The following is a 13216-nucleotide window of genomic DNA, read 5'->3' as shown; positions in this document are numbered from 1 at the left end:
CCCCTGATCTTCTCTGTCTGCCCCCTCCTTGCATGGAACCTCCACCCTAATCACTATTGCTTTAGTTTATGAGTAAGCTGGGGCAACAGTGATTAGAAAACAGTGTGCTGGGTGTGCCTGGGGTGGATATTCTGTGCTACAAGTGGGCACTGGGTGGAGGAAGGACGTTCCAGGAGTCTTTGCTGTATTGCTTAGAATAGAGCTCCTGCCACATAGAGCTTGGGGGAATGAGAGATGCCAGAGGGGTCTGCTCTTCCTAGAGATAAACTGTATGCTAAGACTGGGAGATGAGGAGGAAGGGTGCAGGGTCATGGTTCAAATACCATGAAGACTGACTATTCTTTCCGAGATTTAGTGTTTTCTTGGATATATGTTCTAGTTTGCTGTATGTTCTTTTGACAATTTACAGACTTTAATTTTTTAAAAAATATTTACAAGTTATGGTTGTTTCTCTTAGGGGTCTGTAGTTCTCCTCGTGATGCCATTCAAAAAATGTTTCTTGTTTAATGCATGTCTTAAAATACAAGCAATCAAGACCCTTTAAGTAAGGCAATATGTTCACAACCTGACAAAGCTATCTGCTGCCATTAGTTGATTCAACAACACCATGCAGCATACAGAATAAATAAACAGTTCTTTAATAGTTAAATATATTGCAGAAGTGAAGAGTGTTTCTAATTCATTTACGAGTGCAGTCTTTTACACCAGTAAATGTTACTTGACCTCTTGTGTAATGTAAATAATGCCGTGTAAGAATTAGTCCTAGAAGAGTTTGCTGCATTCTATTTCTAATCTAGTAGATTAAAAACACAATTGAGAATGGTATAAAAATGTAAGAATCATATCATGATAAAACCAATCTCAAAAATAGAGAATCCAGACCTTTTTCAGATAATTTTAGAACTCAGAAGTTTTCCTCACCTTAAACATGAGCCTCCACACAGAAAATATTAAAGATGTCTTTCAGTGCGATGCAACTGCCTAAAACTCTAGAATATGACCATTAGAAGACCAGTGTACTGAAGTCAACAGAATTTAGAAAATACATCTCATTCTGAAGAAGGAGAAATAAAAGGTAGATTTACAAAGAATTAAAACTGATTTCTAATCATCATCAGAGTCTGAATCATATTTCTTTCCTCGAATAGTTTTCTTTTCCAGCTTTGTGAAGTTTGTTCCAAATTTCTTCTGGCTCTGAAATGGTGGTTCCATTAAATTCCCACTAAAAAGAAAGCAAATTGGAAAAGGACTTACTCTCTATGATTTAGTACAGTTGGTATACTAAATTGGACAAAAATCTATCCTTCCTCATTGTAACATGTAGAATGGAGTAAAATTTTCTTTAAAATGTTGGTGTCAAGGAAGAAGTATATTATTTATACTGATGGTTAATAGTTTTAAACCTCACACTGTACAACTAAATGCTTTTGATCAATGTTTAGTTTTCTTTTTTTCTTTTTTTTTTTTTTTTTTGTCTTTTTGTCTTTCTAGGGCCATACCTGAGGCACATGGAAGTTCCCAGGCTAGGGGTCTAATCAGAGCTGTAGCCACCAGCCTATGCCATAGCCACAGCAACGCCAGATCCGAGCCACGTCTGCGACCTACACCACAGCTCACAGCAACACCAGATCCTTAACCCACTGAGCAAGGCCAGGGATAGAACCTGCAACCTCATGGTTCCTAGTCAGATTCGTTTTCTGCTTTGCCATGACAAGAACTCCCTGTTTTGTTTTCTTTTCATTAATTACTGGTTAACATTTCACAAGATGCACCAACAGAATTTGGTGCATAACAGCAAATCAGTTATTTTCATCTATTTGGGTGTGATGAATATGTATTAGATTCCTGTCACTGTTGAGAATGACAAAGGAAAATCCTGCTTTCTTTCTGATAGCCTGTCATGACTGGCTTGATTCTGTTTAACACCTTTTAATGTTTAGATCTCTACGGACATTAACAAAACTCACAGTATTCACTACTATTAACCCAGAATTAGTATGGAACTCTTTTCAATGATGCTTGAAAAACAGGTATTTCAAAAATCCCTGGAAATACTCCTAGCATCTAGGTCTTGGTTTTGAACTAGCATTTGCCACTGAAAGGAACCATGGCTTTTTGGAGAAACAGCCAGTTCCTATGGAGAGCACAGCCTGAGGGCCCTGGAAGATCTCCCTACACCAGAAACAAAGGGCTCCAAGAACATGGGGACATGATAAAAGGACACAGAAGCCAGTAAGTACGAAAAGGGCTCTCACTGGCCACATCTGAGCTTCAATGTAAATAATAAGTGTAACAGACTACAGCCCACTGAATAAAATATCCACAGCCCATTCTAATACAAATAAATGAAAAAGTAAATTAATGGTCTGGAAAAGGTCTTCCAGTTGGCTTGGCAGACAACTGGTTAATCAGTGCTCAGTTATCACCACCAGAAATAAGAGAAACCACCATTTGTCTCCTGCGAGGCACGGAGAAGGAAGAACACATCACCTCCACATTTCGAGTGGAAAACATGCAAAATTTGGAAACATTAGATGAACCCAAATTGGGGGATGCTTTATAAAATAACTAGCTTATACTCTTCAAAAATTGTTAAGGTATTGAAGAACAAAGGAAGGTAACAGGTTCAGGTTAATGGAAACTAAAAACACATACCAAGTACATGAAACCCACTTTTTTTTCAATAAGGAGGACATTATTGGGGCAGTGGTGGAATTTGAATCAAGTCTGTAAACTACATATTTCCTGTTTTAATCCTTGCACTGTGATTATCGAAAAATGTTCCTATTCTTAAGAAATGCACACAGAAAGGGATGATCTATAACACCCAATCAAATGGTTCTGAAAAAAAGTTTACATACCTAGAAAGAAAATGATAAAGCAAATATAAAATGTTGAAAATTGAGGAATATGAGTGAATGACACGAGAATTCTTTGTACTAGTTTTCAACTTGTTTAAAGTTAGAAATCATTTCAAAAATTTACTGGTGTTCTCTTTGTGGCTCAGCAGTTAACGAACCCAACTAGGATCCATGAGCATGCAGGTTTGATCCCTGGCCTCGAGCAGTGGGTTAAGGATCCAGTGTTGCTGGGAGCTGTGGTGTAGGCCACACATGCGGCTTGGATCCCGAGTTGTGGCCGTGGTGTAGGCCAGCAGCTACAGCTCCAATTTGACCCCTAGCCTGGGAACTTCCATAGGCAGTGGGTGTGGCTCTGAAATAGCAAAAAAGCAAACAAAAAATTTTAACATGTTATTTCACATTAAGAAAATAAAACCTAAACTCCAAAATCAACTTCCATTATGTAGGAGTGATTTATGCATGTGTAGGAGAGAGTCAGAATAAAAGAAGGAAGGAAGTAAAAAGATGAGAGGTTTTTCTACTTATTGAAAGCCCCAATGACTGGAATAACTGGAAGATTTTACGTTATTTCTGCAAATCGAAAATAAACACAAAGGTAAGATGATATGCTCTATTTTGTGGAATTAAGACAAATTATGTGTCTAGAGAAGTGGACATAGAGAAGAGTGGAAAATACAAGTTGGGGAGTTCCCATTGTGGCTCAGTGGTTAACGAATCCGACTAGGAACCATGAGGTTGAGGGTTTGATCCATGGCCTTGCTCAGTGGGTTAAGGATCTGGTGTTGCTGTGAGCTGTGGTGTAAGTTGCTGACGAGGCTTGGATCCCGCGTTGCTGTGGCTCTGGCATAGGCTGGTAGCTGCAGCTCCGATTAGACTCCTAGCCTGGGAACCTCCATATGCCATAGGAGTGGCCCTAGAAAAGGCAAAAAGACAAAAAATAAATAAATAAATAAGAAAATGCAAATTGGATTTTAGATTATTTTCAGCTTGTGACTGTTCCCCATAGTAATTTAAGCTAAGCAAAGAAATGAAATTTTATATATTTTATCAGATTCTACAAGTGGTACAGGAACATCTACATTAAGAATCTAGTGTTTAAAAAGCAAGTCATTATTAATTTGCGTAATCTGGTTTAAATCAGGAGTCAATTCTTCTGGAGTATCATTTTGGGTTTTTGGGTTTCCAGATTAATACAGAATTACATTCCATAGGATCTGTGAGTTTGAAAACTTTTACAGCTAAGTGTATTCCATGACTCAATTTTATCTATGACTCTGATTTTGCTGTAAGATCATGTCCATGTATAATGTATACTTAAAGAAATATGCTTTTCCTTTGTGATGGTTTTTCTACCTCTCAGCTCAAAAGATCTTCATTCCATAAAATAAATGTTACCATAAAAAAAATTCTCTAAAAATATCACCTGAAGATGTGAATTAAAATGAACTGATAGTGTGCTCATTTACCTGTAATTGAGAATATCAGAACAACCCAGCCTCCATTCTAAAGTTTCTGTGGTGAAATCATCTGTATTTCCTAAGTCAGAGAATCCAACAACAAAATCTTGTGTTTTTCCATCTTTCACCAGGGCTAGTGTGGGGATGACTTTGATACGAAGTCTCTCACAAAGGAAAGGTGCTTTTTCCACATTCAGCTTCAAAAATTTGGTCTCAAGATGTTTCTTGGACAGTATTGCCAAATGTCTGTCTAGTATTTTACACCTGTAAAAAAACACACAGAAAATCAAAAGCTAAAACTGATTTCTTTTTTAAAATAATTATCTTTAAGGCACATCTAATTTTCTTTAGTTTTTCCGAGTTCTGTAATTTCTCCAGCCAACCTATCCTTGGTGTCAAATGACCTCATTTCATCGGTAAGATGCCTCACAATCCAGCATTAATAGTCTACATGTGCCTACGTGGTTCAAAAGGTTATCACGTTCATGGTTAAGAACAAAAATTATCATTTCTCCTATGTGTGTCTCCTGGTATCTCATACAGGGTGACATATCTGAACTTGGCTGAACTCAGAAGACACTTCTCAGAATTAGAAATGTACATACAGTACCATATTTGAGGTCACTAAGAAGGGATGAATGGTGTCACTAAGAAGGAATCTTGCTTAGCAAAAAAGCGTATTAAGGTTAAGGGCTGCAGATAGGGTCACTATGGGTCTGAGGAAATGAAAATTACTAGCAGTAAGTTTTATTAAATAAGCCACCTGAAAAGGAAAATGGAAAGTGACATTTTCTTTATATTTTAAACTGGTCTTCCCTCTAGGGTTTATGCAAACAGACTACCACAATCATCTTTTTGAGCCGTTCTTACCCAGAGGTGATTATTACAATCAGCTTTCAGATGAATAAATGCTCTGGTGGTCAACTGAGAAACAGGCAGTGATTCTCATGCCCAATAAAGTTTGAGAACTACTGCTTTCTACGACTAAGGCACCAAAAGCCCCATGGCTGATTTTAATAGCAGGTTTTCTGGGTAATTTTTTTTGGGGTGCTCCTGTGTCATAAGGAAATTCCCGGGGCCAGGGGTGGAGTCTGTGCCCCAGCAGTGACCACACTGGATCCTCAACCACTAGGCCATCAGGGAACAACCTTGGGTACTTTCTGGTGTAGTTTTTTGAGTTAGGCTTGGGTCCAATGAGTTTATTATACCTTTGATGCCTCATCACTTTTCTTCTGAGTGATTCTTTTTATGTATCACCCACAGGGCAGCCATGAGATTTTAGTGAAAAATGGTAGGAGAGAACAAATTAATAAGTGTTTTTTTTTTTTATTTTTATTTTCCCACTGTACAGCAAGGGGGTCAGGTTATCCTTACATGTATACATTACATTTTTTCCCCCACCCTTTGTTCTGTTGCAACATGAGTATTAGACATAGTTGTCAATGTAATAAGTGGTTTTTCAATGAAGCTCCAAACAAGTGATAAAACATTATGAGAAATATGTTTTTGAAACTTTGTACATAAATCAACTTTGTCGTTTTACCAGATCAATATGGAATGTATTTTAAACAGGTCTATGCATCATTTGTCAACTAATCCAATTTTTAAAAATCCTGAAGTAGGAGTCATGGTGTAGTCAAAATAGCATTAGGCTTAAAATCTGGGTTCAAATCCTCTTTTATCATTTAGTAGCTGAGTGACATCAGGTAAGTCACTTAATCTCTCCAAATCTTGGTGTCCACACGTGAAGCATAGGCATTTTACCCACTTACCCCAAAAGGTGATTGTGAATGCTCCAGGATTTTATACAATATGAAGCATCTAGCCTGTCATGGGCTACAACCTCTGCTATCTGCCTCTCTACCTATCACCTCATTTAAATCTTGACTTTTCAGTTTTAAGGTAAGTATTCCTGGTGCTGTGATGTCTATACATCCATCAAGTATGTTTAGTGAGCACCTACTGTGTGTAGCCACTGCTGCTCTGTGGCTGGGAACCTGGAGCACGGATGGCCACAATACAAAGGCATACTCTCTGCCTGCACAAAACTAACAACCCAGTGGGCAAAGTCAGCTAATAATAAGAAATAATATCAATCTTATATGGATAACTTATTACCTCATCACATGACTGAGCTTGGCACCTTAGGAATGTGAAGTGGGAGGTGACCGTGGACCACAATGGCAGATAGGTTTTTTGATGTCTTTTTACCTTCCTAATCCTTTTCCCACTTTCCTTTTAGAGAACATTGCACCCTCTCAGTATTTTCTTTAATTGTATTTTCTTAGTCAGTAAATCCTACAATCAGTCCCTGAAAGGTGTTAAGGAATAACCACATTGTTGGGTGATGAGGCAAAGACCAGAGCCAAGCAGGCTATGGAAATGAGAGAAGCGGGTCAGGCGGAGACAGCAGAGTGAAGAACAGAGACTCTGTATATGAGCACCTGTCTAAGGGGACAAGGAGCCATTCAGGATCTGCAAATTGTCCTCAAACAATCCTAGGTCAGCCATCAATTATCTGATTTAAAAAAATATATATCTAAAATTCAACTAGTTGCCAACATTAAAAATGTTGGCAACTAATCACATTTGGGGGCTAAAAAAAAGGCTCGAGGCGATCCCCAGCTGGGTGCAGTGGGTTAAAAATCAGTGCTGTGGCTTGGATTCAACCCCTGGCCTGGGAACTTCTATATGCTGAGGGTATGGCCAGGAAAAAAATAAATACAACAAAAGGCTTGAGTCCTTTAAGATACAACCTCTTCTGGAGCTATTTTCACTTTATGAGAGAGCTGCCTCCAAAGAGAGGTTGGCAGACTTGAGCTTCTCCTTGCATCCAAGCTTGGCGGTCCCAACTATGCTTCTGGTGAGAGGCTTGGTCAAGCCACTACCTCCCCATGAACTGCCAGCTGAGAAGTAACTGACTTTCAGGTTGGTGTTCAAGGTGTTGGCCCAAATCCAACACTGTGGCTATATCATAAGAGTAGGGACAAAAGCAGAATTCTTGTGGCATTGACTGAAAATTTAACCACATTTTTAAGATGTCTTTATTTATTTATTTATTTTTTTGTCTTTTTAGGGCATATGGAGGGTCCCAGGCTAGGGGTCTAATTGGAGCTGTAGCTGCTGGTCAACACCACAGCCACAGCAATGCCAGATCCGAACTGCATCTGTGACCTACACCACAGCTCATGGCAACACCGGATCCTTAACCCACTGAGCAAAGCCAGGGATCAAACCTGCAACCTCATGGTTCCTAGTCAGATTCGCTTCTGCTGAGTCTTGATGGGAACTCCTAAGATGTCTTTAAAGTTAGCTAGTAAAAATATAGTGAAAATAGCCACTTCTATGGAAATGCTAATCACCAATAATTTATACTTTCATATGCTACTGGTTTTTAAGTTAAACTTTTTTTTTTTTGTCTTTTTGCCATTTCTAGGGCCACTCCCACAGCATATGGAGGTTCCCAGGCTAGGGGTCAAATCTGAGCTGTAGCCGCCGGCCTATGCCAGAGCCACAGCAATTCGGGATCTGAGCCACGTCTGCGACCTACACCAGAGCTCATGGCAATACCGGATCCTTAACCCACTGAGCAAGGCCAGGGATCAAACCCGCAACCTCATGATTCCTAGTTGGATTCATTAACCACTAAGTCATGATGGGAACTCCTAAGTTAAGCCTTTAATGACTGCTTAACTTTAATATATACACTTCTAGTACAGAGAAACAACTTAGGAAGTAATCCCCTTTCTATTTTTCTTAATTTCTCTACTAGGTCAGTTATCTCTATCCAACAATCTCATCTTATCCAAAAACAGTCACTGATGGAAAGAAACGAAGTTACCTGAATGTGGAGTCTCTGTAGAAATGGCAGACCACTTTTTTACTCTCTTTGACTTCCTGGAAAAAGTCTCTCTCACTGGGAATTTCTCTGTATTCCCCATGTCCTTTTGAAAGCCATTCCTAATTTGGAGAAAAGGGAAATACACTTTTGAAATATCTCTTTTAATATCACTTAACACTTTATGTCCAAATCACCATAATACTTTGTAGTCAAGTTGGCTTTATCTTCGAGGGAAATGAATTCCTTCTAGTGATTTACTTTTCCTAGGTTTCTAGTGTTAGTGCACAAATAGCCTGTGGGCAATGGCAAGCTCCACAGCCTGGCTCGGATTTGAGACAATTATCTTTCTTGGTAACTTAAACCATAGATTTTCTTAGAACTTCAAAAATAAAAATTTAGGGAGTTCCTGTCATGGCACAGCAGAAACAAATCCGACTAGGAACCATGAGGTTGCGGGTTCCATCCCTGGCCTCTCTCAGAGGGTTAAGGATCCGGCGTTTGCTGTGAGCTGTGGTGTAGGCTGGCAGCTGTAACTCCGATTCAGCCCCTAGCCTGGGAACCTCCATGTGCTGCGGGTGCAGCCCTGAAAAGCAATAAATAAATAAATAAATAAAAATTTAGACTCTATAAAAACAGAGACTTAGTAAAGATCTATTTAATTTCTTTTTGCTTAAAACTACTAAAATCAGAAGCATTTGATCCAAGTTCCTACAAAGCTCTAAAAAATATTGCTTGGGGAGGTCCCGTTGTGGCGGTTAACGAACTGACTAGCATCCATGAGGACACGGGTTCGATCCCTACCAGGAAATATACTGATTTCCTCAATACCTCAAGGATTAGAAAATCAAAATTACTATGCAATCTACACCACTCTTGCAGAAAGAGTATCTATAAAAACCATTAAGCCTTCTTGCCTACTTCCTCAGAAAACATTTTAATAAAAAAACACCTACTGAAGTGCAATGAAAGCTCTAAATAAGACCCTCTGGGTTACTCTAGGGCAGATTTATGTTAAAATGATTTGTGTGTTAATTTAGAAAAGCCCTAAAGACTGCCTGCCTCTGCTTGTTTTTAGTTAAAAATATTCAGACTATTGTTAACTGTTCACAAATTCATTAAATGTATGCCTCTCACTGCCAATCAGGTAGATTCAAAAGTACTTAATCATGAAATGAGGTGTAGCAGAACCTCACCATAGAGTACCTTAAATCATTATTAGCATTAAATTGAGAGAAGTAGTCTGGTTTTAAAACTGTATATATACATGGAGTTCTCTTGTGGTGTGGGTTAAGGATCTGGCATTGTCATTAAAGAAGCTAGAGTTACTGCTGTAGTACACGCTCAATCCCTGGCTGGGGAATTTTTAATTCAAGAGTGCAGACAAAAAAAAACACAAAAAACCCTGTATATATGTAAATATATGTGTGTATGTGTATGTATACGTATAGATATATGGTTTCAAAACCACATGTGTTTTAGAAAACTAGAGATATAAAAATTGGAACTCAGTCACACTGTAAGATTCCTTTTTGTAGCAATTCTTCTAAGCAATGAGAGTGTAAGCATCATCAAACAGATGCTCAGCAGCACAAACAAAACTTCCTGTTTCTTTAGAAAAGTAAAAGCTAATGTTTTAGGCACAGCCAGTTGAGAGGAACCAAAGCTGGTGATAATGTACTTCAATGTAACATAAACTAATGGAAACATTAAGATCAAAACTCAATTTACAGAATTTAATCTGATTGGTTTTGATCAGAGTCTGTTCCATAGTCATCCTCTAAAAGGCTGACAAGGACAGGGCTGTGGCCACCTTTCTTTGTGACCTAGCATGCATTCTTTCTAATAAATCAGTCACACAATTAAATGTTACATTGCAAATGCCTGAAATAATTCCTTCAAAAATAAATTGTCTTCCAGCTCTTAAGGTGCCTGCTTTGAGCACTGCTAAATCACTACTCTACCTGAAAGGGAAAACCACAAACCCTCTGCTCCCCATGTTCCTCCTCATTCATTTTTTCCTCATCCACACGTCTGAGCTCAGAAAATTATCCTAGGTAAGTATTTCTAGTACTTGACTGTAGATTAACATACTAATCAGGCTAATTCTGAATATAGATTTTTTTTTCTCTTTTTGTTTTTTTTAGGGCCACACCTGAGGCATATGAAGGTTCCCAGTTTAGGGGTCTAATCGGAGCTACTGCTGCCAGCCTACGCCAGAGCCACAGCAACGCAGAATCTGAGCCGTGTCTGTGATCTACACCATAGCTCATGGCAATGCTGGATCCTCAACCCACTGAGCCAGGCCAGGATTGAACCCGTAACCTCATGGTTCCTAGGTGGATTCGTTTCCACTGTGAATGTAGCTTTAAATCTATTCCTCCCCCCCCACCAGGCAAATTTTTAACAGCAATAGGTTCTTTGAGGTCAAAAAACCCTACAATTGAGGACTGAAATGTGACTACTGCAGTACATGGATATATAAGTTGTTGGAAGCATACTGTTATAGCAATTTCAGAAAGCAGAGCAGAGAGGTTACTTGTTTCTGCTGTTGAGCCTTCCTTAGTGCCTCAAGTCTCTTTTCTTTGAGGCGTTCCAATTCATCCTCATCCATCTGATCCAGCTTTTGAATTTCTGAATCCAAATGTTCTTCCACTAGTTTGGTCGTCTGAAGCAACTGGTTCTCCAGGACTTTTGAAAACATGTCAACAGATGCATTCGCTTCCATTCTTCTAAATGGTATAGTTCAGCCTTGATGCTGGGGAGAAGGTTTATAATGTTAGAGAAAAAAAAAGATCACATTTTCTCTTAGTTTCAAAGATGCCAGCAAGTTTAAAATTTGTAGTCCACATAGTGTTCTGCTGACAACCAAACACTTCACATTAAGAATTCTTTAAATTTTTTGGCCACATCTGCAGCATGGGCTAGGGAGTGAACCCATATCACAGCAGTGACAATACCAGGTCCTTAACTGCTAAGCCACCAGGGAACTCCAAAAATTTTTATTTAAATAAGTTTTAAAATTTCAATAGGTTACAGGAACTCTCTCAATTACATATTTTAAAATAATTTTATTTTTTTTACCAGCAATAATCAGATGGTGATTTTATGTGTATCCTTGGGTTATTACCACAGAATTCAATTTATAATTTACCTATTAGAGACTGTTGCATCTCAATTAACTATGAAATATTTGCATCTACTACTGAAGCACTTTCAAGAATCGGAACAAACTCATCCGCCCAGCTTCTTTTTCTTCTTCTTCTTCTTTTTTTTTTTTTTTGCTTTTTAGGGCCAAACCTGTGGCATATGGAGGTTCCCAGGCTAGAGGTCGAACTGAAGCTACAGCTGCCAGCCTATGACACAGCCACAGCCATGACAGATCCGAGCCTTGTCTGCGACCTACACCACAGCTTGCGGCAATGCAAGATGCTTAACCCACTGAATAAGGCCAGGGATTGAACCTCATGGTTCCTATTCAGATTTGTTTCAGCTGCACCACAACAGGCGCTCCCTGCAATCCTCACTTCTGATTCCACTTTTTTACATGAAAAAAGCTGAAAAAATGCCCTTCATTTCATCTTGTATTCCTGGAGCTAGCTGTGCTTGAATACTACAGGTGCTCAAAAAACATTTGTCAATGGTTGAAGGAACATGTGCCTAGCTTTTGTTCAAATTACCGTTAAGTTTAGAAGTATTTCTGGGTTTAAAAAACCAAAATCTAAGATCCACATTAATGCTATAAAATTTTAAAGAAGTTGTTTTTCAAATACATAAAATTTATGTCACTCTCCCTACCTCCAGAGAAAAACACAAGGCTGTGACTCTCCATATGGGGCGGATGAGGCAGAAATCTAGATTCTAAACGTTGACTTGATTGTCAGAACCTGTTATTACCAGGGTTCTAGAGGATGCTCATCGCCGAAGTTTTATAGGCTGAGCTCAGAATTTGCGATAACTGGATGCAGAATCAATAAACAAGAGCTGTTCTGGGGCCGGGTGGAGGTGGACACCGCATTCAGAAAGGGTGGAAAGCAGATGGTGCAGTGATCCTAACAACTTCATTCTTAATTCTAGAAACCAGAAGCTTCTGATTCTTTTTTCAGTTCAACTGAATGAGGGGCAGGCACTTGTCCTCAAATCACCTAACCACTTCCTTGATTTCCCCCCCCGTCCCCCTCGCCCGTGTACCGCCGAAACAACCTTGGGGCCTCACCCTTCACTGCAAGCCAGACACTTCCCCAAAGTATCCTGGCCACTCCCGGCGCCTCCAGGAACAGATGAGGGCAGAATTCAGGTCGCCCCGACTTCAATGCCTCCCGGGGCGCATGCGCCTAAGCAGCCTCCGCGGCGCGGACACCTGCGTCTGAGCCGCGCCCCTCCCCCGCCCCGGCCGGATGCCTAGCAGCTGGGTGCCCATTAGCCCCAGCATGCGTAGCTGGTCTTTTCACAACCACCCTCTGCCTCACCTGATCTCTCGGCGATACCTGAGAAATGAAGAACCTGGCGGGGCAGAAGAGCAATCCACTCAGGATGCAGCCTCGTAGCAGCTGCGGGTGGCAGCGAAGAGTCGTCACTTCCGCCTCTTCATTGGCTGTGACTCTCACGCGATACAATCTCCGAAGCCCCAGGAAGTTGCGGGGGCTGGGGGGGGGGAGGTGTGAGGTGAGCCCTTCTGCGCAGGCGCTCCTTCCCCACCCTCCCTGCCCCAGCCGCCGGGAACCGAGGTGTTCCAGCCTCGGGTAAACACTCCAGCTGCGAGAGAGCAAAGTATGCCGGAGGTTGTAGTTACATAGTGCTCATCCTGGAGCTGGCTTTCTTAGGCTTTGACATTCTGTTCCATCAGAAATGAAGTAGCTTCTATCTTGCTTAGGAGTGACAATCCAGCTTCATTTTTATTGTTGATTGAAAATTTCCCCTCTTTAAAAAAAGCTAAGTTATAATTTATAACGGCATGATTAGTTTTTATGTAGTTAACCCTCGTCCTATCATCGTCTAGATGGGGATATAGAACACTCATAACCCCAATAGGGTTCCCTCGAGACTTTTCCGGACAAATT

The 13216-nt window shown here is 40.1% G+C and overlaps 1 protein-coding gene across 4 annotated transcripts; it reads right to left on the bottom strand.

Annotated features, from left to right (window-relative positions):
* TXNDC9 (thioredoxin domain containing 9) lies at nucleotides 394-12789 on the bottom strand. Of its 4 annotated transcripts, none has more exons than XR_001307597.2 (5): nucleotides 12626-12786; nucleotides 10658-10914; nucleotides 8160-8278; nucleotides 4328-4582; nucleotides 394-1222 (listed from the first exon to the last, which is right to left on the bottom strand). XR_001307597.2 is itself a non-coding variant. In XM_003124892.4 (5 exons), the coding sequence occupies exons 2-5, from the start codon at nucleotides 10882-10884 to the stop codon at nucleotides 1105-1107; spliced, it is 681 nt and encodes a 226-aa protein (XP_003124940.1). In that variant the 5' UTR covers nucleotides 10885-10914; nucleotides 12626-12789; the 3' UTR covers nucleotides 394-1104. The 4 variants fall into 4 exon arrangements, 3 of the variants coding, with proteins under 3 accessions (XP_003124940.1, XP_013851420.1, XP_005662437.1); XM_003124892.4 differs by having other exon boundaries at nucleotides 10696-10914; nucleotides 12626-12789; XM_013995966.2 differs by having other exon boundaries at nucleotides 10696-10914; nucleotides 12644-12788.

The sequence above is a fragment of the Sus scrofa genome, chromosome 3 (assembly GCF_000003025.6).
Source record: "Sus scrofa isolate TJ Tabasco breed Duroc chromosome 3, Sscrofa11.1, whole genome shotgun sequence".
NCBI classification, from domain to species: Eukaryota; Metazoa; Chordata; class Mammalia; order Artiodactyla; family Suidae; genus Sus; species Sus scrofa.
Note: the sequence above shows the minus strand (reverse complement) of the source record. Positions and strands in the feature narration are given on the sequence as shown.

What these genes read in the sequence shown, in the direction of transcription:
- TXNDC9 (XM_003124892.4), bottom strand. Translation starts at nt 10,884, where the DNA reads ATGGAAGCGAATGCATCTGTTGACATGTTTTCAAAAGTCCTGGAGAAC. An exon ending in AGGCTCAACAGCAGAAACAA is followed by an intron (nt 8,279 to 10,695) that starts GTAACCTCTCTG and finishes TCTCCAAATTAG; the next exon opens with GAATGGCTTTCAAAAGGACA. An exon ending in TACAGAGACTCCACATTCAG is followed by an intron (nt 4,583 to 8,159) that starts GTAACTTCGTTT and finishes GTTTTTTTACAG; the next exon opens with GTGTAAAATACTAGACAGAC.